Source organism: Pelophylax lessonae (assembly GCF_965119305.1).
Source record: "Pelophylax lessonae genome assembly, chromosome: 1".
Taxonomy (NCBI): Eukaryota; Metazoa; Chordata; class Amphibia; order Anura; family Ranidae; genus Pelophylax; species Pelophylax lessonae.
Window position 1 is genome coordinate 100,914,229 of NC_138768.1, and position 27,785 is coordinate 100,942,013.

The window sequence follows — 27,785 nt, forward strand, 5'->3', positions numbered from 1 at the left end:
AGAGAGTGTGAAGCTGAGCTGCAGAGGGGATCCGGTGTGCCGAGAACCAGCAGAGAGACAGAGGAATCCAGTTCCAGGAAAGCCTACAAAGGTCGTGAGCAGTGTGGACTGCCCCTGGGGGTCTGCCTAGTGTCAGAGGGGACCACTCCAGAGAAGGCTCTAGGGATCCAGGAGTCAGCTAACTGTAAAAGGGGGTGCCTGGTCAGAGGACCCTGAAGTATTAGAGGGGGTAACTAGTCAGAGGACCCTGAAGTATTAGAGGGGGTACCTAGGTAGAGGACCCTGAATTGTGAAAGGGGGCGCCTGTAGTTTGGGCCCTGAAGAGTCAGTGTACAGTGGGAAGTGTACAAGGTTAAGAGTGGCAGCTGCACAATTATCTACACAGAGCTACAGTACCTCAGCCAGTGCAGGGCTGGAGGGAGCTGTTCAGTGACTTTTGAGCTAAAACAGAGTGTCAGGAGTCAAGTGTTCTACAGTCCTGGATCTTCTGATTTAAAGTTGAGGTTCCAGCACAGTTTCAGTACATAATATTATATGATATATAATATCATAATTTCATAATATCTTAGTTGGAGCAGTGATTCACAACATTGGTAAACTATTTGACCTCCAGTGTCAAATGATCCCACTTACCACTTGTCTGTCAGTTGGGGAGCGCCAAATTACACTATTCCTTGAGACCTTGTGTGTTCTTAATCAGGCACTGAATGGGATCCCCAATCTTTTCTATTGAAAGCCATCATCATTAGTCTCAATAAACAGCGTTTTCCTTTAAAGTCACAAAAGGTAGAAATAGGCTTGAAACGCTTAAAGTGGAACTAAACTGTGTCTGAGCACCACAAACTGAAAACACAATTCAATTCATTTTTAGTATTTAAAGCAAACTCCTCCATCCATTCATGTCCCATGCTTTATTTTGTAGAGAAGTTACTTTGAAAAACACCACCACCCCCCTTGAGTAAGGGCAGATAATTAATTTAGCATTTACTTTCTTGAATCCCTTAGCTCAGGCATACAGGCAGGAGGGTGCGCTTAGCTGAGAAAACCCCTCCTCCCCTCTATCAGGTAAAAGATAAAAAATGCGCATGTAAACTCATGGAAAGTATGACATCATTTTGGCCTAGGCTAGAAACCAGTAAGCAAATAAAATTTAAAAAAAAGTTAAAACAAGTAAATATAATATACCTTCCTATCTTTTTACTAAGGCTAGGAGCATAAAGATTAAAAATAGGTAATGTTGAGTGAGTTTTGTTTCAATTCAATGGATTTTATGTCAACTGGTCAGTATTCGGTACTCATGCACAGCAAACACAGAAGTGAAATTGCTATTGTATGTCTCTGTTTAAAATGTTCTATATTTAACAATGGCAAGAGGGCCCAAACTTGGAAGGGGACAGGCCGGGTTTCTATTTTTCCAACCAGCAATTAATTGAATGTACAGACTTACAAATCAGTTTATAGACTTACCTACAGCTTTTTCGTCTACATTGTCATTTTAAACAGTTATTTTAATTCACATTTTAGGAGCTTGTATGAAAATTATTGGGGGAAAAGAGGCAAAACCTCATTCACGACCTTACATGGTACACATAAAACAGGGGCCATGGCTCTGTGGAGGAATCCTGATAAAACCTCACTGGGTGTTAACTGCAGCACACTGTAACATGTAAGTACATCTACTTCTCACCTTTTTCAATGCCTCAGAGCATTATATTTTATTTCATAGTTGCTTGTTTTGCACCTTTATATCTTAACTTTTGTAGTCCACTCCAGATAAGACTTTATTTGGCAGCAGACGTGCACATCAAAATTCTGAATGACATTTCACACGCCCTCATGATGCTCATTCATGGTTTTACCACCCACCTTGACCTTACATGCCAGACCAACACAGGTGAAAAAGAGCCCAAAGTCAAGATGCCATCAAGAGCATTTGATACGAGGGCTGTATCGAAAGTAAAGCAATAGTGGGCATAACTTTTTTTTTAACTTACAGGTTGTTTAATTTTCACGTGGTGGTAGAGTAACTCTTCCTTTATAGCAACTTCTTTTTCATTGCAGGTAAATAATTCAATCCAAGCAGTGCTTTCACTGGGTTCTCGAGGAAGGAGGGGTGCAGGCTCTCTGCTGTCCACAGAAGGCTACAGAATGTTTACAGAGATGATACCATTGACAAGAGTAATGTCTTGTCATTGGTGTCCTTAGTCAATAGTGTCATTTCCATGAACATTCAGTAGCCTTCTGTGGATGTTGGACAGTGTGCACCCCTCCTTCGCCAAGAATTTAATGATGGCACGTTGCTTCTGTTTGTACCTTTTTTTTACCTGCAATGATAAAGAAGAAAAAGAGTTACTATAGGTGAAGAGTTAAGCCCCGTACACACGTACCGATCGTCGGCCGAAAAGCTTCGGCCGACGACTGATCTGCCGATTGTAGGCTTGTTAGTATGATGCCTCTGACAGCCGACAGCGCACATTCGGCCGAAAAGAATCTGTCATGCAAGCATTAAAATTTTTGTATGCCGACACCAGAGCGGCCGATTGTTCGCCAGTCAGTACAGATTTTGGCCGACAGACCGCAGATTTGCAAGACTGGGCATGCTCAGAAAAGGAAAAACACAGGGAAAGTTAACCATTACATGACATCACTTCTGCAGTCGGCTGTAGTCGGCGGACAAAATTCTTGTGCAGTCTTTTGCACTTTTCAACAGACACCGACAGCCCTGGACAAAAGATGGCCGATCGTTCGCCGACGATCGGTACGTGTGTACGGGGCTTTACTCTACCAGCATGGGAAATTTGAATGACCTAATGTATGTAATTTAATGAAAAGGTTAGGCTCACGTTTGCATTGTTTTCGGTACAGCCCTCCCAAAAGATGCCCTTGATGGCATCTAGACTTAGGGCTCGTTTACACTTTTGTTGGTCTGGCATGCTCAGTACAGCCCTCATCATCAGTAGATTGGCTTCAAGAACCCAGAAGAGGCAGTGCAGGACCTGACATGTGGCAGCAACTGACAGGTTACAGCAGGACAAAGCTGGATTCATTGGCTGGGTGAGTATGCTAATTAGGGACAGCCTAGCATGACATGTAAGAGGGAGAGCCAACAAAGAATCAGCTGTGGGGAAAACAGCGCTGGACTCCATGCAGTGCTTACTCCCAAAGGAGCCACTGAAAATTTGCCCAGGTTCTTCCCCACTGGATTGACCCATAGCCAGGCAGACAATCCCAGCCACACTTTTCCTCAATAACCAGTCTTGAGGTGTTTTTGTTGTTTTGATTTTTGGAGAACTTGGATAGGGTTGAGGGAATTAGGTGGGATACTCCAAAAAAAAAAAAAAAAAAAAAAGAAACTATGTATAGGTTGAGGATAGTGAACTCCTTTCTGTAAAGCTGAAGCAGAAGTCCTTGCACTCTCACATATTGACAGTACTAGGTTAATACTGAAGCCAAAATTCAACAGTCTTCACCTAGAAGAAAGCAAAGTTAATATATCCTAACAAACTGACATGTACAATCTACTTATAAGATAGAGAATGAAGCACTATCCCCCGCAGGAGTAACCCTTCAAATGTTCACAAATCTAGAACATAACATTCCTTACCCTAAATGTTTTCTCTGAATGTAAAACATATGCAGGTGAGCACAATCTAGTCTAAGCACATAAATCACTATTACATAATATACTTATCAAACTGTGCCACCTAGTCGTCTAAACACACTACCAGGCCCCTACTGGGCATTAAAGAATGACAAAGTCATATACACTATCTCACAAAAGTGAGTACACCCCTCACATTTTTGTAAATATTTTATTATACCTTTTCATGTGACAACACTGAAGAAATTACACCTTGCTACAATGTAAAGTAGTGAGCGTACAGTTTGTATAACAGTATAAATTTACTGTCTCCTCAAAATAATTCAATACACAGCCATTAACCTCCCTGGCGGTAATCCCGAGCATGACTCGGGGTGGATTTTTTAGTCCAGGATCGGTATCCCCGAGTCACGCTCGGGGTGGATGTGCAGAGAGCGCAGCGGTGTCTCTTACCTTCTCCTGGCGATCCAGCGATGATCTCTCATTGCTGTGACCGCCAGCCAAGAGTCCCGCCGCTCCTCTGTCGGTGTGATGACTTCCTAGTTCCGTTCCCTGCAGCAGCAATGCTGCATGGGAGCGGAACTAGGGAGGGAAATTCAAAACGTTGCATAAAACACAAACACATAACACATTTTATATTATATATATATATATATATATATATATGTGTATATATGTATATATATTTATATATATATATATATATATATATATATATATATATATATACACACACACACATTTTATATATATATATATATATATATATATATATATATATATATATATATATAAAATTATATTATTGATTCGATTATAATTCATGCGTTATATATATATATATATATACACACACACATATATATATATAATATATAACGCATGAATTATAATCTAATCAATAATATAATTTTATTATATATTATATAATAAAATTATATTATTGATTCGATTATAATTCATGCGTTTGTGTTTCAAATTTATCACATCTGGGATGTCTACTAGACTCTTGTTTTGGTCAGGTTTAAGTCAGTAATTACTAAGAATTGTAGGCCTATAATACATAACGCCAAATTTCCATGAAAAAAATTGTACCGCTTTTGGTATATAATTCCTGACATAATCATACCGCCAGGGAGGTTAATGTCTACAAAAGTGAGTACACTCCTAAGTCAAAATGTCCAAATTCTGTCCAAAGTGTCAATATTTTGTGTGGCCACCATTATTTTCCAGCACTGCCTTAATCCTCTTGAGCATGGAGTTCACCAGAGCTTCACAGGTTGCCACTGGAGTCCTCTTCCACTCCTACATGATGACATTACAGAGCTGGTGAATGTTAGAGACCTTGTGCTCCTCCACCTTCCATTTGAGGATGCCCCACAGATGCTCAACAGGGTTTAGGTCTGGAGACATGCTTGGCCAGTCCATCAACTTTACCCTCAGCTTCTTTAGCAAGGCAGTGGTCATCTTAGAGGTGTGTTTGAGGGTGTTATGTTGGAATACTGCCCTGCAGCCCAGTCTTCAAACGGAAGGGATCATGCTCTGCTTCAGTATGTCACAGTACATGTTGGCATTCATGGTTTCCTCAATGAACTGTAGCTCCCCAGTGCAAGCAGCACTCATGCAGACCAAGACAACCCCACCACCATGCTTGACTGTAGGCAAGACACACTGATCTTTGTACTCCTCACTTGGTTGCCGCCACACACGCTTGACACCATCTGAACCAAATAAATGTAACTTGGTCTCATCAGACCACAGAACATGGTTCCAGTAATCCCTGTCCTTAGTCTGCTTGTCTTCAGCAAACTGTTTGTGGGCTTTCTTGTGCATCATCTTTACAAAAAGGCTTCCTTCTGGGATGCCATGAAGACCAATTTAATGCAGTATGCAGCGTATGGTCTGAGCGCTGACACACTGACCCCCCCACCCCTTCAACCTCTGCAGCAATGCTGGCAGCATTCATTTGTCTAGTTCCCAAAGACAACCTCTGGATATGAAGCTGAGCACGTGCACTCAACTTCTTCAGTCGACCATGGCGAGGCCTGTTCTCAGTGAGACCTGTCCTGTTAAACCGCTGTATGGTCTTGACTACCGTGCTGCAGCTCAGTTTCAGGGTCTTGGCAATCTTCTTATAGCCTAGGCCATCTTTGTGTAGAGCAACAATTATTTTATTCAGATTCTCAGAGAGTTCTTTGCCATGAGGTGCCATGTTGAACTTCCAGTGACCAGTATGAGAGAGTGACAGCGATAACACCAAATTTAACACACCTGCTCCCCATTCACACCTGAGACCTTGTAACACTAACGATTCACATGACACAGAGGAGGGAAAATGGCTAATTGGGCCCAATTTGGACATTTTGACTTAAAGAGGTTGTAAACCCACATTTTTTTTTCACCCTGCAAGAGAAACACATAATGAGCTAGTATGCATAGCATACTAGCTCATTATGAAATACTTACCTCAGAACGAGCCCCCGCCGTGGCGCCCGCTTACCTCTATGACGGGCGACATGTCCAGTTGCCTGTCTTCCGGGATCGCGGCATTTGGCCATCTGATTGGCTGGAGCCACGATGACGTCACTCCCACGCACGCGTGCGGGAGCCGACGGTCACGGCACAGGGCTCTGAAGGAACGGCACGAGCGGCCGTTCTTCAGAGCACATGCGCCAGTGACGTCACTGGCTGCATGTAAGGTAAATATCTCCTAAACGGGCGCATTCAGGGTGCACGTTGAGTGAGTCAGGTGCCATGGAGACTGAAGGTTGCGGGCCCGAGCGGCCCGTTACTGCGTCTCAGGGAGATGCACTCTGACATACCATAGGGGAGTAACATATGAAACATTAGGCAGAGGGAGGGATAATCTCCCAGAGGGAAAATGAGGCAGAATGAAAGAACAGTAGTACGGAGGTAAGGCAGGGCAGGGGAAAGGAGGGGGTGAAGAGAGGGGAGGTAGGGAGGGAGCAGAGAGGGGGGGCAGAGGAGGATGAGGCCAGGGCGAGGCAGCCAAGGCAGGGCCCCCGAGAATTGCAGAGGGGCACTATATTATCAACCGGTTTCTTGCAGGTAGGCGTCAGTGCCAGTAAAATATACTCATGGTCTCCATAGGTCCCAGGTGGTTTCTTCCGTGTTTTTGATGGTGGCCGTCAGTTCCTCCATGCGATGGATCTCGTTAACTTTAGAGAACCATAGAGAGCGCGTGGGGGTTGTGTCTGCCTCCACATAGCTGGGATACAAGCCTTTGCAGCATTGAGGAGCTGACTGGTTAAAGACTTCTTGTACTTCCGAACCGGGCGTTTTGTCAAGTGTAGTAAACATAACGCAGAGTCGTTTCCCACTTGGATCGAAGTCAGCTGCCGAACGACCGACGCGACCTCGTCCCAGAAGCCCCTGAGAAGGGGACAGGCCCAGAAGATGTGTATCATCGCCACCCCCCCCCCTCCGCGCGGCACTTCCAGTAACTGTCTGGGGACCAGGCATCCATCTTGTGAAGCACAGATTGGACTCTGTACCATCTGGTGAGAATCTTATTGCCCACTTCCTGGTATTTGTTAGCCATGGAGGCCTTGTGAGTAAGTTTTAAGATCTTATCAACCTGTTTAGAGCTGAACGAGATGCCTAAATCAGGCTCCCAGTGTCGGAAGAAGTGAAAGCCATCCGTCGCGTCAGATGAGTGTATAGGAAGGACAGAGAGTGCCTAAAAGGGTCACCCCTCTTGCACATGGATTCAAACAGCGTCAGAGGCCAGGGAGTGTATCCCTCCCGGCGGATAGAGAGGAGGAAATGGCGAATCTGGTTTACACTGAGGGGGTCAAGGGGGTCAGGAGGCCAGTGAGAGACCTCAGCAGGGGATGGGACATCACCTCCTGACCAGAAATCCCCAAGGCACGTCCTGCCAGCCAGGGTTAGGTTCCATATTCAGGCACTCGTGCAGCCCGGAGGAAACTCTGGGTTGCCCAGTATAGGCATAAGAAGGGAGGGCAAGGGGGCCACCATTGGTTGACGTCGCACAAGCCTGGCCTCCTTAAGAGTAGTAGTATCGATGACTGGGTGATCAGCAATTGGGTCAATTAAGGAGAGGGGAGGGACCAGGGGCCCAAGGGCAATGCCTGGCTCGCCACCTCACGCTCGAGACTCACCCACTGCTTGGCCTCTGCATGGCAGTGCCAATCGAGGATCAGCACCATGTGGGAGGCCCTGTTGTACCGTAGGAGGTCCAGAAGCCCCACCCCTCCCCTCGCCTTAGGGAGAGACAGTGTCGAAAGCTTGATCCTGGGGAACTTGGAGGCCCAAATAAAAGACATGAATGCCTCCCTGACCTGCTTAAAGAAAGAGAGGGGAATAGAGATCGGGAGAGCCTGGATGACATAAAACAGTCGGGGCAGGACATTCATTTTGAGAGCATTGCAGTAGTGACCGAACCAGGAGAGCGAAAATGATTGCCAAGCACGGAGGTCTGCCCTGATGGCCCCTAGCAATGTGGGGAAGTTGACCCGAAAGAGGTCAAGGGGATCCGCTGTAATGTGGACACCAAGGTACTTAAGGGAGCCCGCGACCCACTGTAGGGGGAAGAAAGCCCGTAAGGTTCCCGCGGCCGAAGTGGAGACATTGAGCGCCACTGATTTGGAGAGATTGATTTTATAATTTGAAAGGTGACCATAAAGTTCCAAGGCCTGGAGTAAGTTGGGCAGGGTCGAGGTCGGGTTAGAAATGAAGAAGATAAAATTGTTAGCGTAGGCGGCAATTTTATGATGATTCCCGGCCCTCTGTAGCCCCGTAATGTCCCGATTGGCGCGGACAGAGCATAAGAATGGCTGGGGAGACAGCGGACACCCCTGGCAGGTGCCGTTAGTAATGGGGAAAAAGTTGGGCCGCCAGTCGTTAACCCTTACCGCTGCCGAGGGAGAAGAATATAAGGCCAAAATCCAACGGGACATCCGGGGGCCCAGGCCGATGTGTGACAGGGTGGCCCTGATGAAATCCCAGGCTACCCTCGAGTCGAGTCTTTACCATCCTTGTGAATAAGGGTAATGTACGCCCTCAGAGAGTCGGGGGGGCATCTCGGCTCCCTCCCGAAGGGCATTGAAGAAGGAGAGTAAGGGCCGGCCCAGGCACCAGTAAGAACTTTAGCATCCGACACCTTCAAGACATTAGAGTTTTCTGTGACTGTGGGCTTCTCCTCGCCCGATAGACTGGTGGAATCTGGCACCAGTGAACTGCTGACATCTGGCTCCTCTATAGCTTGGTTTAGCTGTAGCTGGCTGTGGCTGAAACTTTGTGCAACTTTGTACAGGCTGAGATTACAGCTTTGCTTTGCTGAGAGATGGTGGTCTGGCTAACAATCATTAGTGCCAGTCCCAATGGCTGCACTCACCACCGCTCTGTAGAAACTTGGATGCTGACTCTAGCATCTCTGCAGCTTAACTGCTGCCGGGTGCCGTCACCGCCATTTGTTCTAAGGGAAACCGGCAGTAAACTCTTTCGGGTTCACAGCCGGCTCCCTACTGCGCATGCGCAAAGTGCGCTGCTCTTTTAAGTTCGCTCAGCAGCTGGGGAAGGAGGAGGGGCCGAACTTCCGAGGGACGGCGACGCGGCGCTGTCTCCCGGAAGGTGCCAAATGTTGCACCAGAGGGGGGGGGGGGGGGGAGATGAGCGGAAGTTCCACTTTTGAGTGGAACTTCGCTTTAACTGTGAGACACTGGCAATTCCCACAGACAACTGTGACATGCTCAACTCCACCCTAACTTCATAGAGCTAGACTTCCTTGCGGTACTAGCCATATACCAGTATCATTGAGTAACCTGTAGCTTGGCCAGCCTATGTGGGTATTCATCACTGTCTGCAGCAACTCCGGTGCTCATCCTCAGTTCTCTCTCCCTAGTTAGCTCTCTTCACGTGGCTCCCTTTTGGCTAGACCCGGAAGTGAAGAAACAGCTCTGCCCGCCCTTCCGGATTAGCCAAACTTAGACGATGACTCCTCTTGCCTTTTGCGATAGGCTGACACTTTGGCGGTAGCTCCTATTTTTGGGCAGGCTCTCTCAGAGCAATCTTTCCTGCGGTGCATGTTAACTCTTTCCCCTGCCATTAATTACACATATTCCAGCTTTAAAAGTCTCTACTGTAAAGCAGGCAGTTTCTGCAGTGATATACACACTGGTGTAGGAGTTAATTCAGGGCTCTCTCCAGCGCCCCAAATTAATTCCTTCACCGCCACAAACTAAAAATGTTTCTGCACTGGCAACAGTATCTATGGTAGCACAGACATTCTCCCTGGTAGCATAGACATGGACAGTGACTCTGCCAATCCCTAGGCAGACCTCACTGGTGCTCTCATTCTCGCACCACACATTAACTCCTCCACTGCTGCCACTTGGAAATACCTCTGCCCTGGCAGCGTCCATTACTGTAAATCAGACATTCTCCATTGTGACACAGCAGTTCTCCAGCACACAGATTTCCTACCCATGAATGGACATTCCAATTTCCTCTCCACAATCCACACAGCACCAACAACAACACTGGCAGTCTCTCCCATTTTCTTCCATTACCGATAGCAACCATTGCAGTATCCATTGGGAAAATCCAGAACCGAGCACCCACATGTACTGTAGAAGTTACTCCATAGGAGCCTTTGGAAATGTGCCCAGGTTCTTCCTCAGTGTATTTCCTCCCAGTCAGGCACACAATCTCAGTCACACTTTTCCTCAATAACCAGTCTACAGGTGCTGTTTTTATTTTTGGAGAACTTGGATAGGGTAGAGGGAATTTAGTGGGATACTCCAAAAACAGAAACTATGTACAGGTTGGGGACAGTGAACTCCTTTCTGTACAGCTGAAGCAGGAGTCCTTGCATATAGTAAACTGTGGACTTGGCTTGTAGTGGAAGCAGTAAAAAGCAGCACACAAGCTTTTTACTTAAGATAAATAAGAACATAGTCCCTTTACAATGGCCACCAGTCAATGCCCCCTTTAGCAAACACATACAGTAGCTGGCTTTCCAACACAAGAGGGGTGGAGGCAGCCAAAAGTTTCCACGGTCTCTCAGCAGTCTGTACTCACAAAATGTCCAGGGAAAGCTGGTTACTCCTTTCCAACTTCCAAGCGACACTCAAACTACGGCCCTCCAGCTGTTGCGGAACCACACATCCCATGAGGCATTGTAAAACTCTGACATTCACAGACATGACTAGGCATGATGGGAATTGTTGTTCCTGAGCAACTGGAGGGTCATAGTATAGTTTGAAGACCCCTGGTCTAGAAGGTTATAATGGTGCATAATGAAAACCTGTGGCTTTGTGTAACTAAAAGACAGGCTTCATCCACCTGCTGGCTTGTATAACAATTTTGATCAATTGCTAGGCATTTTGCCAAAGCAGCCCTGGTTGAAAAAGGCTGCTCCAACCTCCTGGATAATAGAGGAAACAACCAAACTGAACAGCAGCTGTAACACTGAGCAGACCTAACTAATCACGCACACAGCTGCAATGAATACAGTGAGGCAGCTAATTTTACCTGACCCAGCAATTGAAGCCACACAGATTACAGAGTGACAACCTAAATTTACCAAAACACCCACAGTTCCACTGAACACTGTGAGCCAGCACTAAATCTAACTAATCCTAGCACCTATCTAGGAGGCTGCTTCAAACGTTTCTCTTTAACTACATATTTGCAAGTAATTGGCTCTTTTTCTTAAAGACGTTTCAGCACTCATCCAAGAGACTTCTTCAGCTCTACAGAGTATTAGGACTGGTGTACACTGACTTTGAATGTAAAACGGAAATGTGCTAAGAGCAAAGCTGTGATTGCTGTCATCTTCTAAACATAGTTGTCAAGCTGTAATGCTGATCCAGTGGCTTCAGTAATTTCATAGTCACTGACCTGGAACAAAAATGCAAATTGGAAGTTGTCACATCACTCTTAAGCTGGATATACACCAAAGAGTCTTCAGGAGGGGAGGTGGGGTTTTCCCAGCTAAGCAAACCCTCCTGCCTGCATGCCTGAGCTATGGGCAGATGGATTACAGAAAGTAAATGCTACATGAATAATCTGCCCTTACTCAAGATGGCTGTGGCTAGAAATGCTAGGAGGTTGTTGTTCAAAGTGATTTCTCATCAAAATAGAGCATGGAAACATGGATTAAAATTAATTAATTAATTAATTAAAATGAATTAAATAGCATTTTTGGTTTGTGGTGCTCAGATGCAGTGCAGTTCAGCTTTAATATAATTTCATAATTGTATTTTTAAAAAAAAAAACACGTGTAGCAAGGTTTCCAAGCCTATGGCCTGATATGGGTCTGTCATTGGTACCGGGGATCTCTCCAGCCCATGTGAGCTGCGACCCTGGGTGTGACAACTGAAGCAACGACAATTCTGGAATCTTTGCTTGTGGTTCTTTTATTGGAATAAAGGGGATGGGAGAAGGGAATGAGTGGGATAATGAGTGGGATACTCCTTGAGGCTTAAACTAATTACAATTGGAACTTTACTTCTCAAATGCCCGTTAGCGCTTCCTTGACACCAGCCGGCGCCAGCCAATGCTCACTGACACTGAGAACACTCTGAATAACAGAAGAAGTGCTGAGTCTTCGACTTATAGTCCAGAAGATACAAGAATGAGAACTGTAGAACTCCTGACACTGTTGTACTATGAAAGTCACTGAATACTTTCCCCTGCCTGGCACAGCTTCATGTAGTATATAGTAGAACTCTGTATAGCTGTCACTTTAATTGGCACGCTCTGTGCAATTCAGGGCCCAAACTGCAGGTGCCCCCTTTGACCTTGAACTCTTCAGGATCCACTGACTATGTACCCCCTCTGTAGCTTCAGGGTCCTCAACCTAGGTACCCTTTTTGTAGCTAGCTGACACTGGATCCCAGAACCTCTTCTGGAGTGGCCCCCTCTAACTTCAGGCAGATCCCCAGGGGCAATCCTCAGTACTCACGACCTGTGTAGGCTTTCCTGGGACTGGACCCCTCTCTCTCTCCCCTCAGTTCAACTCAGCACTCTCTGGACACTCAGGCGGCACCCCGAGACAACCCGCCTTCTTCAGACAGGAGGAGAGACAGCTGCACTCTCCTTCCTGGGACTCTGCTCCCACCCAAGACACCATGCCACGCACTTCCCCCCCAACTTATACCCACTCCCAGAATCCTTTGCAGCATAATCTGCCTTCTGGGGGTAGTTACAAGCTGGGATGTGTCCCCTGATTGGGCTTCCCACACTGCCCTATGAGAAGCCTCTCACAGGAGCCAGTGGGGATACTTCTCCCCTCAGCAGGCACATCTGGAATCCCTGACATCCTAGCTAAATGAATTTTATAATGAATAATTCTGTTAGGCAGACAAGGCCCACTATACATTTAGCTAGCACCTCCCTGTAGGGTGCTACACACATTTTTCATTCTGTGTCAAATATTTAAATACCTTTTATAAATATGTTTTTTTTTCCCCACAGTAATCATACAGCAAATATTACACTTGGTGCCCATTCCATTTCTGCTGAAGAAAACGAAAAGCAATTTAGAAAAACTGATAGAGTGGTTACACATGAGCTATATAAGGATGGATCATATGAATATGATGTTGCTCTTCTGAAGGTAAAAGTCTTCTAGAATTCTTCTGGTGATTAATTTGTCAATACAATATTATCAGCAGCAGTATTGACCGAATTTGGTACCAACAATAGCTTTTTCATTTATAGAAAATAAAATTTTAATAAAGTTTAAAGTGGAACTTAACACAAAAGGGAAAGTTCTGCTCTTCCTTCTCCTCCTTCTGCCCCTTTCTCTGACACATTTATAGCATTTTTTGGGGGGGGGGGGGTGGGTTGTGGGTGCTAGTGCTAGTTTTGACAGGTACCCACTCCCGCTTGGATCACCTAGGCCAGTGATAGCAAACCTTGTCACCCTAGATGTTTTGGAACTACATTTACCATGATGCTCAACTACACTGCAGAGTGCATGAGCATCATGGGAAATTTAGTCCCAAAACATCCGGGGGGGCCAAGGTTTGCTATCACTGACCTAGGCGATCCATGCTGCAGTTTTCCTCCCCCACACCCCCTGTGCCAGCAACCTTCTAGGATGTGTCACAGGTCCCAGAAGGCTGTGGGACCATTCACACAGCATGGTTCATGCATGTGCAATGAGCACCCAGCTGTGAAGCTGCATGGAGTCACGGCCGGCTGCCCACAGTTAACATGCCAACGCCGAAGACTGAAGATCGGTGTAGAAAGCGGCCCGGGTGAAGACAGCGCTGGATCCTTGGACAGGTAAAGGTCTGTTTATTAAAAGTCAGCAGCTATAGTTGTTTAATTTTTGCAGAACAGACCGAAGAAGTGAAACATTAAAATGCTCAGTTCCTTTAACCACTAATTAATGTATCTGCTAATTGTCTGGTCATGCAACACTGTACCCAAACTAAATTGACATCATTTTTTTTCACACAAATAGAGCTTTTTTTTTTGGTGGTATTTGATCAGTACTGGGTTTTTTATTGTTTGCGGTATTTGATCAGTACTGGGTTTTTTATTGTTTTCGGTATTTGATCAGTACTGGGTTTTTTATTGTTTTGAAAAGCAAACAATATTTTTTTACTGTAATGGAACCACTTTGGCACCCTGCTTGGATGCTTCCTTCTGCCAAACAGTGCCTCCTACCCTTCAAGCCTTTACAGCAGACCGAGAGCTAATACCAGCCTTTTACCCAAAGCATCGTACACAGACAAGATGTTGTTGGGATACAACCAAAGGAATGACTGTTTACTGAAACTCAGACAAATACTGTATACCCCATAGGAGGACATTCGCCTCTTGAGGATATTAGAATGACAATGCAAACTTTAAACACCAATCTATATAACATCTAACAACCAGAGATGTATAGTAACGAAGTAGAACTACTTAAGTACTGTACTTAAGTACCGAAATGCGGTATCTGTACTTTCCTAGAGTAGAATTTTTTTCTCCTACTTCTACTTTTACTTCACTACATTTTTTCGATGATTTCGATACTTCTACTCAAGTATTTTTTTTTTGTGCTGCATAGTTACTCGTTACTTTTAAAAAAAATTACCACTGCCAGAACAGTAGATGGCAGGTTGCATAAAGCTCAAAAAAACGTGTATAATGTCATTTGTAAATCAGCGCATACGAAAATAAAGGCTGTGTATAATAAAAGCTGCTATACCAAATCTTTCCAATAAAAAGAAAATATGAAACAAACAAATAAATGGTGCTACAGCGCTTAAAGTGCATCAAGAAACTACTAACAAACACAGGTTAATCATTTGAATAAATCATTTGAAATAATAAAAACAATATGATGTTCAAACTTTTGACTTATTTCTTTAATAACTACATAACACAGTACTTGTACTTCTACTTTCAGTACTTGAGTAGAAATTTTTTTTCAAAACTACTGGTACTTTTTACTTTTAGTACTTAAGTAGCAAATTTTTTGAAAAAACTACTTGCAATACTTAAGTAAAAAAAATGTTGAATACTTTAGTACTTCTACTTAAGTAACTTTTTCTGCGAGCACTTCCACTTCTACTCAAGTAATTTTTTGATCGAGCACTTGTACTTTTACTCAAGTAGAAATTTAGAGTACTTTATACAAGTCTGCTAACAACTAACAGTGATCTTATTTAACCAGTAATCTAATTAAACAAACATATAACATCCCACAATAGTTAGCTAACAATGTGAAATGCACACAATACTAGCAGACAGACAAACAATAGGTCACCCAATTCACAATGGGAAAGACACAAACGTGTGTTCTCTGTCCACTAGAAAGGTCATCAGAAAACAAACAATGTCCCAGCTGAGGTACTAGCTACGTGATCCTGCACTGGTCTGGGGCGCGCGCTGTCAGCGGCCCGCTCCTGCTTTGATTAGACAGAGTGGGAGATGATCGCCAGATACGCACCCGCCAATGCTTTGGTAAACAGGCAGATCGCCATTCTCTCAGTACAGACGGTATGGAGCACCGATTCAGGCCTTTCCCTAGTACAAGCACCTCCCCCACAGTAGTGAAGCACTGGTCAAGCACACTTTTAACCCTTTAAACATTCCTAATGTTAACCCCTTCCCTGCCAATGTCATTTGTACAGTGGCAGTGCATATTTTTATCACTGATCACTGTATTTGTGTCACTGTTCCCAAAAAAGTGTCAAAAATGTCCGTTCCTGTCCCGACAGTCTGCCGCAATATCACAGTCCTGCTATTGCTGCCATTACTAGTAAAAAAAATAAATAAAAATATCCCATAGTTTGTAGACGCTATACCTTTTGCACAAATCAATCAATAAACGCTTCTTGGGATTTTCTTTTTGTAGTATATGTAGTAGAATATATATTGGCCTAAATTGATGAAGAAATTAAAGAAGAAATTAGATATTTTACATGTTTTTTATTTGATATGTTTTATAGAATAAAGTAAAAAATATATTTTTCAAAATTGTTGTTTTTTTTTGTTTATAGCTCAAAAAATAAAAAGTGCAGAGATGATCAAATGACACAAAAAAAAGCTCTATTTGTGGGGGGAAAAAGGACATGAACTTTGTTTAGATACAGCGTTGCACGAGTGTGCCATTGTCAGTTATAGTTATGCAGTGCTGTATCACAAAAAATGGCCTGGTCATGAAAGGAATAAACCTTTCCGAAGCTGAAGCGGTTAAGAGCACTAAGTGTCATTTCTGTCTGCTGCTTCTTCCCTCTGCTATCGGCATGAGTCACTTCTGACAAGTTTTCCTGATGCCAAGAGAAAAGGTGACAGGGAGGGATCTCAAGCACACAGCCTATGATTGACAACCTTAGCTCTGTTCCTGTGTGCTGTGTGAAGGGGGTATGTCCCTTTCCTCCAATCAGCTCTCAGGGCTCTCGTCACTGAGTTCTGCAGTGTGTACTTTCAACTCTCCACCCTTTCTTAGCTCAGACATACTTTATAAATGCTGGACTTAAAAGGATGTAGAGAAGACTGCATATAAACAGGTACAACTTGTGTAGAAGGATTTATTTAATTCCTGTGTATCGCCTGGGCCAGTTACTTCATGCAAGGGTTTACAACCACTTTAAAGGACATTTATGGTCAGAAAAAGCACAAATATACAGCATAGCATTTTTATAATATCCACATAATCCCACCCATGTACCAGACAGAAACTAAACACATTAATATAATATTTGCACAGTACCCACCCGCGATCCCCATATAGAAAAAAGCAAAAGGCATTAAGTATATACATTTATCTTTACTTTCCGATGTGTACATGCTGGATTTTTATGCATTTATGGATTTTGAGCAATAAAAAGAGTAAACAAGCAGAGTTTTAAAAAAATGTAAAAAAAAAAAAAAATATATAAAATAAAATATTTAAATAAAATTTTTGCTTAAAAAAAAAAAGACAATTGACAATGCTTGGAAAGGGAAATTAGAGGGCCACAGAAACCTTTCAGTCTCACTTTCAGACCTTTCCGGAGCTGATAGCTTGAGTGCATCTCCATGTCAATATCACCTAAGAGCAGTGGTGTATTAAGGTTTTGTGCTGCCCTAGGCCGGACTAAACTCGTGCACCCCCTAATTTAACTATGACCCACCCCTTCCTGTCAAGGCCACACCCCTTCCTGTTTCAGACCCGCCATGTCATCTGTAAACCACACCCCTTACTCTTTAGGCTCCACCTCTTCCTCTCTGTACATTAAAAGTGGGTACAAAGTGCCTACTTATATATTTAGTTGCATAAAATAAATATGGTGTAGCGCTTGTAGCAATAAATTGAACTGCACAGTCCAAAAAAAGTTAGTAAAATCAAATGGTAGGACTAAATCAAGTCCTTCCGAGAAGATGTGCTCCCAAAAGTAAATGCCAGACACTCCACGTTCCAAATGCCCAGTGCATAGAGACCACCACCGAAAGATAAAATTGGCCCCTTACCACAATGCGATGATCCCCACTACAGGGATCGTATCCAGCCTGTATGTCAGATCAGAGGACTCATGCAGATAATATGCCAACTCCTTCTATCTCCCACATCAGCTCCGCTCGGAATACATGCATATGTAAAGAAAGGGAACAACTCCCATAGTGAAGTAAAGTCACATTTCGTCAGTAGATGACGTCGTCAGGGGACACCCTGACGACGTCATCTACTGATGAAACGTGTAGGAGGAGCCTGCGGCACGTCACGCTGGGACCTACGAGGGGAGGCGGCGGCCATTTTCTTGGTTGGAAACCAGGTCCCGGGAATACTCCGAAGAGTTACACACTGTTTTGTCTCCAGTAAAATGTGAGTTGCCACTTTTTATTTCCTTTATCAATAAAGTCAGTGACTATACTTCACTATGGGAGTTGTTCCCTTTCTTTACATATGCATGTATTCCGAGCGGAGCTGATGTGGGAGATAGAAGGAGTTGGCATATTATCTGCATGAGTCCTCTGATCTGACATACAGGCTGGATACGATCCCTGTAGTGGGGATCATCGCATTGTGGTAAGGGGCCAATTTTATCTTTCGGTGGTGGTCTCTATGCACTGGGCTTTTGGAACGTGGAGTGTCTGGCATTTACTTTTGGGAGCACATCTTCTCGGAAGGACTTGATTTATTCCTACCATTTGATTTTATGAACTTTTTTTGGACTGTGCAGTTCAATTTATTGCTACAAGCGCTACACTATATTTATTTTATGTCATTTTATGATCCGGAGTTTCTAATTCAGAGTCAGGTGTTGGCAGCTGTACTAAGTCCTTTGACTCAATTCAGTATAGGATTTTACACTCACTATGTTTAATCTATTTAAGCAATTGATGTTTTAATTGATGTTTTAAGGGCAGCAATACCCCCATTTTTCTTTTTATATATTTAGTTGTTTTGTTTGGGTACATTGGTTCGTGGGAGCGCTCCTGGGGGCGAGCCTGCGCTACTGGGGGGCCCCCACTAGGCAGCGGGGATGCCAATCCTCTGGGCTAACAGACACAATTGCCGCTGGGCACCCGCGATCGTTCCCCGATGAGAGAGACCGTTGTTCTCTCTGAAATGATCACAGAGCGCCTGTGATCCTTCAATTTAGAATCACAGGTCTCTGTGTTCATTTCACAAACCCCTCCCCCATACAGTTAGAAAACACCTCCTAGGCTCACACTTAACCCTTTGATCACCCCGGGTTACCCCTTCCCTGCCAGTGTCATTATTACAGTAACAGTGCATATTTGTAGCACTGATTACTGTAGTGATGTCACTGGTCCCCCCAAAAGTGTTAAAAATGTCAGTTAGGGGTGCAATCTGTCCTGCTAAAAATTGCAGATCGCAGCTATTACTAGTAAAAAAAATAAAATAAATAAAAATGACAAATCTTTCCCCTAGTTTGTAGACGCGATAACTTTTGCGCAAACCAATCAAAATACGCTTATTGTGATTTTTTTTTTGCCAAAAATATGTAGCAGAATACAAATTGGCCTAAAAGGATGAACATTTTTGATTTTTCAATTTTTTGGGGGAATGTTATATATCAGAATGTGAAAAACAATATTTTTTTTTTTTCCCGAACTGTTGCTCTTTTTTTGCTTATAGTGCAATAAATAAAAATTGCACAGGTGATCAAATACCACCAAAAGAAAGTTCTATTCGTGAGAAAAAAAGGACATACATTTTTTTAGGGTACAGTGTCGCACGACCGCGCAATTGTCCTTTAAAGTAATGCAGTCCTGAATCGCAAAAAATGGCCTGGTCATTAAGGGGAAAAATCTTCCAGGGCTACAGGAATGGTACAGGAGATGCAGGGCTGTGGGCAGCATGGTACAGGAGATGCAGTGCTACGTGCATGGTACAGGAGAATCTCCTGTACCATGCCCGCAGCACCGGCATCTGCTGCAGAGGAGTCTCACTTACCTTGAGGCGCCTTACATTTAAAAATGGCGCCGCCCGGCGCCATTACTTTACCGCGCATGCACTGCCTGCCCGGGAATAGCCGAACATGTACGGCCATTTTTTTTTTCAAGTCAGTGCCAGTGCAAGGGCTTTTTTGCCCCCTCCCCCCCCCCCCCCCCCCGCCGCCCTAGGCACTGCTGTATTTAGGTCTAAGAGCATGCAAGGATAGAGGAGACTTTCCTGTAGATTTTACAAGGCAATACCGTAGGTACAGTTGAATGCATTTATCATGTGCGTACAGGTAATTTATCCTTTTTTCTTTTTTTAATTCAGTTATCCGAAGATGCAGAACTTACACATGCTGTGAAAGCTCTGCCATTGTCTGAAAGCTGTGATGAGCCAGTTAAAGGAACGGTTTGTGAAGTGGCAGGATGGGGTGCGACAAGAAATGCAAATCGGAATAAACAATCAGATAAACTCATGGAGGCAAATGTTACCATAATGGACAAAACAAACTGCAAAAAGTATTGGGATGACAAAATAACTGAAAATATGATTTGTACCAATGACAGGGGAACAGAAACTTGCAATGTATGTATAAGAGCAACTCCAAACTCCAGGCAACAAAAGCCAATAAAAAAACATATAATGTATGTTGATACAAAATTCTGGTTAAAAATAACAAGATAAAAATGAATAGCCCATTAAAAATTTAAGTTAAAATTTTTGATACAATGTACAGCTTCACTCCATAGATTTCCCCCTCAGTACATTTTTGCATCCACTAGATGTCCTCAGTCCGATGGCCAGCACCAGTCAACCCATTTCTGCTGAGCTCAGGTTGCCTTGGACCCACCCCAGCCTTTGAATCGTGTAACACTCTTGTCAGTACATTAACTGATTGTCTATTGGCTCCTTGTACCGCTATTCCCTCCCACCCTGTACATGGAATGCAAGAAACTGACACCAGGTCATTCAGATACCTACTGCTTATATTGAAAAAATACATATAATGGTGTATTATTGGTTACAGGGCTGCATTCATTTGTGTCTTTTATATCTGCCCAGAGTTCAGCTTTAAAAAAAAATATGGAATGATAATAAAGTTACATAATCAACAAAATGTAGTTTTCATCTGAATGTTCCGCATTCCTTGGCAGCCTGATGTAAACTTTAGCTAAAGCCAAGAATAAAAATATACCATACTGCAGCTTACTGGTCTTCAGACGTTTGCGTGATGAAATCACATATTTAGCTGCTTAACTCTTTGGTGCCAGCTCCCGCCGACCCTTTAAGTGATTGGCGGTCACATGATCGGAAAACTTATAATCGCAAGGAGCGATCTTGAGCTTTTCGTGAGCCGCCAGTCACTGTGGCACAGCTCTGTTGGCGCTAATGCACACAAATATGCGGCCGCTCTGTGCCAAGGCCTGGCTGCTGAGAGGCCACATATTTACGTGTACTCAGAGCCAAGTGATTGTGAGCTTTTTGTGAGCCGTCGGTCACTGTGTCTGGAGCACTCAGGGTGTGCGCTCTTGGCACAGCTCTGTTGGCACTAATGCAAGCAAATATGCGGCCATTCGGCGCCAAGGACCACCCGTCGAGAGGCTGCATATTTGCATGCGCTCGGCGCCTAGGGGTTAAACAGCAAACCTATTAAAGACCTATAAAAAATAAATTAATCAAATAATATTATACTAGGGTGCTTTTGCTCTCTGTAAGCAAAGCTAATCATAAAGCGGAGCTCCACCCAAAAGGGGAAGCGCTGCTCGTTTGCACCCTCCTCCCCTTTTGACAGGTACCCGCTCCCACTTCCAGCATAGATCGTCGTGGCAATCTGAGTCAGAGGTTTGCCCCTGCCCCCATCCCCCTCCTTCCTTCCCCCGCAGTCTTCTGGAATCACAGGACCCAGAAAACTACAGGACCATTCACAAGGTGCAGCGTGACTTGCACATGTGCAGTGGGAAAACAGGCCGCAAAGCCACAAGGTTTTACTTTCTGTTTCCCTTACTAGACATGCACCTGAAGCCGATTAAAGAATCAATTCGTGAGGACAATGCTGGATCCCTGGCCAGGTAAGTGTCCTTATAATAAAAGTCACCAGCTATAGTATTTGTAGCTGCTGACTTTAAATTTTTCTGAAGGAGCCTGGAGCTCCTCTTTAACTCTTTACTTCTGGAGGAAAAGAGATTTAACCTCCACATACAGAAAGGCTTCTTCACAGTAAGAGCTGTGAAAATTTACAATCAACTCCCCCAGGAGTCTAGTTCTGGCCAGTTTAGAAGATTTAAAAAAAGTGCTGGATTCATTCCTAAATGCACAAAATATAACTGAATATTGCCATTTATAGGTAATAACACCTTGCTTGGTAGTTGATCCAGGGATTATCCGGTTGCCTCCTGGGGGGTCAGGAATTACCATTTTCTCCTGTTGGAACAAATTGGATCATGCTTTATTGTGTTTTTCTCCTTCCTCTGGATCAACTGTGGGTATAGGATAGTATACAGTATATGGAGGTATTCTACTTTTTTCTGTTGGATGAACTATTCGTTTTGGTTGACAGATGTTCCACCCTCCTCTTTTTTGTGATTGATCCTATTTAGATAGAACTCAAGGGAGACATTGGGGAACAAAAACTTTGAAAAGTGCACATACAAACACACACATACATAAACAACAATTGTGCGACACATATTAAGTCACGCTGCACATCCCAGATTGAGGGGAATAATGCTCATTTACAGTTAACTTTATTTTGATCGTTGAAATTCATTTTAGTGTATTTTTTGCATAAAATACAAGTTTGATACACAGTTGCATAAATATTGTGCTACATAAAACTTGCAGCTAACAGCTTTTTGTTCTACAGGTCCTCCGCTTTTAACCACTTTACCACCGGAGGATTTTGCTGTCTTGTGTCTGGGCCACTTTTTGCGATTCGGCACTGTGCAAATTTAACGGACAATTACGCAGTCATGCAACGCCGTACCCAAACGAAATTTATGTCCTTTTTTTCCCACAAATAGAGCTTTCTTTTGGTGGTATTTGATCACCTGAGCGATTTTTACTTTTTGTGCTATAAACAAAAAAACAGCGACAATTTTGAAAAAATAACAATATTTTTCACATTTTTTTATATGAAATTCCCCCCCAAAAAAAATGTAAAAATCAAAATTTTTTATCATTTTAGGCCAATTTGTTTTCCGCTACATATTTTTGGTAAAAAAAATCGCAATAAGCGTATTTTGATTGGTTTGCGCCAAAGTTATTGCATTTACTAACTAAGGGAAAGATTTCTGTTGTTTTTGGTGTTTTTTTTAACGAATAATGGCGGCGATCTGCGATTTTTTTTGCGGGACTGCGACATTGCGGCGGACAGATCGGACCCTTGACTGACATTTTTGACACTTTTGGGGGCACCAGTGACATTACTACAGTAATCAGTGCTATACATATGCACTGTTACTGTAAAAATGACACTTGCAGGGAAGGGGTTAATTTTATTGGAGAGGGAGGGGTTAATGTATGCCTGGTGCTTACTGACATGTGTGCGGGGAGGTGACTGAGTGACACAGGGACAGATCGCATGTTCAGCTATGCTGAACCCTGCAATCTGACCCTGCCTGTCACTTAGGAGATCCGCCTGCTGTGTTTACACAAGCGGGCGGATCTCCAGACTCGATTCCCCGACGATCGCCGCTGCTCCTCCCCTGGCCCGACTCCCGCTGTGACTGAGTACAGCGGGAGCAAGCCTCCGGCGTTGCGCGCGCGCGCCGCCGAGAAGGGGGAGTGTCTGCCGACGTAGGTCTACGTCGTCAAACCTACAAGAGCCACTTTGCCGCAGTAGAGCTCTAGTGAGCAGCGGTAAAGTGGTTAATATAATGTTATGGAAGTAGCCATTCTTTATGCCAATATGCAAGATTTAGCATGTGTGCAAAAATGTTTTGAAAATATGGTTCCCTCCGTGAAAAAGTTATAGTATTGTGCAATAAATAATTGTTCATGTTGCGTGAATCCCCACGGTGCCACATCCCAAAAAGTAACTACAAAACCAAAAAGGAATTCCCCTTGGGTGGGACTTTTTAGGCACCAAATTGACACATAGAAAACAAAAAGTATATATAAAAGATCAATTCTTTATTGAGTTATACAAAAATAGATAAAAACATTAAGGCAAGCTGTGGGATACTTCACATCTGACAGTAGAACTTTAGACCACAGAACCCCTGGGTTGTCACCCGACGCGTTTTGGAGTATAATTAAACTCCTTCCTCAGGGGTACCCTTGGAGGGTGGTCTGTGGGTAATCAATGCACAACAAATTAGTTTCAACATTTTACACATATAATTATCCAGTACATTTCAAGTAGAACATATACCAGCAACTTACATAGTTCACTGTAGTGATAGGTATGGATAGCCTGCCTGACGATTAAAAACAAATGGTCAGCATATCCATGTTGTCCATCAGGGGTGCCGTTTTCAAGGTGTTAAGATCTTTACACAGAATCCTGGATGCAGGGTGTTCAGAATTTACATGCTAGCCAGTCTCAATTAGAGGCTGGGTGGGAGCAGCTGAAACCTCACGTGACAGCAAATCTGCTGAATGGGAAATTACACAATTACTAGAAGATCTAAAACAGGGACTATATTATGTCAAAAGTGCTAGAGAGAACTTTCAGCCTACATATTTTTATATAGGGCAAAAAACAAAAAATTATATATATGAAGCCAAATAATGAAAATGGCCAAGGTTATAAAAAAACAATTAAATTACAATGCAGGCAAAAAATCCAGTCAAGCACCATCCACATGTCCAATGTTCAAGTGGCTGATGGTTGTAAGTCAGTCATGCTTAATCAAGCATGATCAGAAAGAAAGATTTTCTTTTCTTACCTCGAACCTCAGTAGTATGTTGTTCACAGAGAGCATAAGAGCCCCAGAAGACCTGTGTGTCCGGCAAGAGAGCAAGCAGCTCTGATGCTAGACAGACAGGGTTTAAAAAGTGTGGTCATCAGCTGAAAGAAGCATCAGCTGGATGACACACATTCAGCTGATTGCCGTCTAGGTTCCCTGGAACGTAGGAGCCGGACATGCCCCCAACCGGAAATGATCCGGCGGAAGCATGGGCGGCCGGTGCGTTCCACCGACACGGAACTCACTCTGTCCGCGTGAACCGCAAACAGAGTGTACTGGGCATGCGCCGCCGATCTCGATGAGAGATCGGGATGGAAGGGTGAATGCATTGGAATGCCCAGTCTGGGCCTTCTGTGAAGGAGTGGCTTCATAGAGTTAAAACTTTCTTTGAGATGGAAGAGATAATTGCTATTAAGAAAGAATGTGATTCTGCCTTCCACAAAACCTGGCGTCCCTGGCTAGAATTTACTCTTTCTGATACTTTCAAAAGATTTTATGTCAACCAAATCTGAACTTGGTCTTTTCAGGTCCAAAGTTACTGTTTGTCACATGATTATGTGATTGCTTATTATGCCTCCTTCCTATAATTTTCACGATTTTGCACACTCAACCCTTCCTCATCCTGATCCCCACCTTTCCCTCATACCTTCTCTCTTTTCAGTCACTTTTTTCCTTTTCTCCCCCTTTTCGACGGCTCACTTGCCGTGGCCACGTTTAAGTGGCAGTATGATATATATGAGATATGTTATTTCAATTTCATGGTTTGGTCTACGCAGCTAGTGTTATCTCACTTGTTCTGTCATTTTTGCACTTTTTGACCTATTCCATGTACATGTTCTTGTTACTTCTTTGTTTTTGCCAAGCGTTTCAATTTGAAATGTATCAATGTTATTTCCTTTGCAATGCTAATGTTTATATTTGACAATTCTTGCAATAAAGCTTTTTATTGGAAAAAAAAAAAAAAAAAAAACATAAGCATAGATACCTACAAGACTGTTTATTGGTGAATTAACTCAATGTATTGGTATAGCTTAGGTTAATGATAGTATGAGCATACATAATAACACAGAGGTTAGATTCAGACACAGTTTGCTAGACAATGTAATCTCTATTCCAAAGTAACTTAGTTAACCGAGTTCTGTACCATTATAATGTCATCAACTCATAAATCAGCAAGACCGGCAATAAACAATGCATATAAACATTGTTTACACTGTGGATAAGGATATTGTAACTGGTTTAGAGTGCACTTAAAATAAAAGCTAGGGGTTCTATGCAATATTTCCTAAAATGTACCTCTTAAACTAAGCAATGAGCAAAGTTCTCTGTGTACCAGCTATAAGGAGGCAGTCTTTAGTGCTGACTCTTCAGCTGGCTAGCGTTGGAGCCCAGTTGTACCGTTGTGCACATAAGGAACAGTCCCAGGCATACCTGCAGGTAGCAATAAGACTACTAGGCAACTGTCTAGTCAAGCACTTGCCTGACGAAGGGGCCCTGTGTGGCTCTGAAATGTTGCCTTATGTGTACCATAAGACCACGAGAATAAAGCTTTGGACCCTTCTTGAGGAATCCTTGGTGTGCTGGCCACATCTCTTCACTATAATGAGACTACATGTCCCATGATTCTCCACCAGCCATTTCTGATTGGTAAATACTGTGGTCACCAAGTAAAACTGGAATTTTTTTTTTTTTCTATCTTCTGTAGTTTTACAGTGTCTACTGTCATTGCTGTCCATAGAATTGGTCATGAAAAGCTGGCCATATGTTATGTATACCTTATTTTATATCTATATATTTTCACAGGGAGACTCAGGTGGACCACTGATCTGCAATGGAGTACTGCGGGGTGTCGTATGTTTTGGCGGCCATTTATGTGGTATTCCTGAAATTCCAGCTGTCTTTACTGATTTAAATAGCAAGATTGTTTGTTGGATATATAAACAACTGAGTGGCTTGCCATAAAGAAAAATGTTATCTTTAGTAAATACTGTATTTGATAGAATTTATATGCAAGCTTTCCTTTCCAATTCAATTGGCAGCAAGCTTTGTTTTTCTAAAACGCCCACATATTTTATTGGCTTTGTGAAATCAATGCACCAGTACTCTGTCCAGTATTATCGCCCCCTGTTCATGCAATTAGCTTAGTATTTTTCACAGAAAGTGAAACTTCTTCATTGAACTTTGCCATGTATTTAAAGAGTAAATTCACTTTTGTTGTGAAAAAAACAATCCCCTCTGGGTGATCAATGTACATGACAAGGATTTTTAACAAACATATCCAGTTTGGTGTCTGCAAAGCAATGTTAATTTCAACAAAAACATTTTCATCAAAATTTTCTTCAGTGGCCTTTTTATAGTAATGAAACCTAAAGGAAAAGTACACCATGTTTTCATCCACTGACATGATAAACTATGACGAAAATCAATTCCTTTTTCATTAATGAACAAAAACTAAACTAAAATGTGAGGGAGGGACGTATACCCTCATGAACTTCTGGTTTCCCTGGAGCTCTAAGCTTAGTATGTAGCACTATGCAGCATCACAGGCCACCTCAAATGACTGTGCAGAGCAGCACTGTGCATTACAGGCCTCCCAACGAGAGTCCTGACTCACAACTATCCAGAGCAGAGCACATTACAGGCCTTCTTCAGACCACCGTCCAGAGCACTATGTGCATTACAGGCCTCTCAGACCACCATCCATCACTGTGGAGCATTACAGACCTCTTGGACCACCATCCCAGAACACTGTGCATTACAGGTTTCCCCTCAGATCGCCATCCAGAGCACTGTGCAGCATTACAGGCCTCCCTTCAGACCATCATCCAGAGTACTGTGCAGCATTACAGGACTCTCAGACCACCTTTCAGAGCACTGTGTGCATTACAGGCCTCTCAGACCACCATGCCAGAACACTGTGCATTACAGGCCTTCCCTCAGATCGCCATCCAGAGCACTGTGCAGCATTACAGGCCTCCCTTCAGACCACCATCCAGAGTACTGTGCAGCATTACAGGCCTCTCAGACCACCATTCAGAGCACTGTGCATTACAGGCCTCCTCAGACCACCATCCAGAGCACTGTGCATTACAGGCCTCCTCAGACCACCATCCAGAGCACTGTGCATTACAGGCCTCCTCAGACCAACATCCAGAGCACTGTGCATTACAGGCCTCCTCAGACCACCATTCAGAGCACTGTGTGCAATACAGGCCTCCTCAGACCACCATCGAAAGCACTGTGCAGCATTACAGGCCTCCTTAGACCATCCAGAGAGGCTAAATTTGTATCTGAGGGTTTGTTCAAACCTTAATACTATAAATAATAACATATTAGAATTCTTTACTCCAGGAGTATACAATAAGTTTGGAAATTCTGGAGAAATGCTTAAATA

General features: G+C 43.4%; 1 protein-coding gene across 1 annotated transcript in view; it reads left to right on the forward strand.

Annotated features, from left to right (window-relative positions):
* LOC309555672 (granzyme A-like) overlaps nt 1-26,607 on the forward strand; it is a 45,512-nt gene extending 18,905 nt beyond the window's left edge. The window contains exons 2-5 of the mRNA XM_082257703.1: nt 1,525-1,666; nt 13,064-13,205; nt 19,809-20,066; nt 26,195-26,607. Coding sequence (XP_082113829.1) covers nt 1,525-1,666; nt 13,064-13,205; nt 19,809-20,066; nt 26,195-26,353 — 701 coding nt within the window. The 3' untranslated portion in view covers nt 26,354-26,607. The remainder of the gene's footprint in view (nt 1-1,524; nt 1,667-13,063; nt 13,206-19,808; nt 20,067-26,194) is intronic.
* Nucleotides 26,608-27,785: the final 1,178 nt, after the last annotated feature.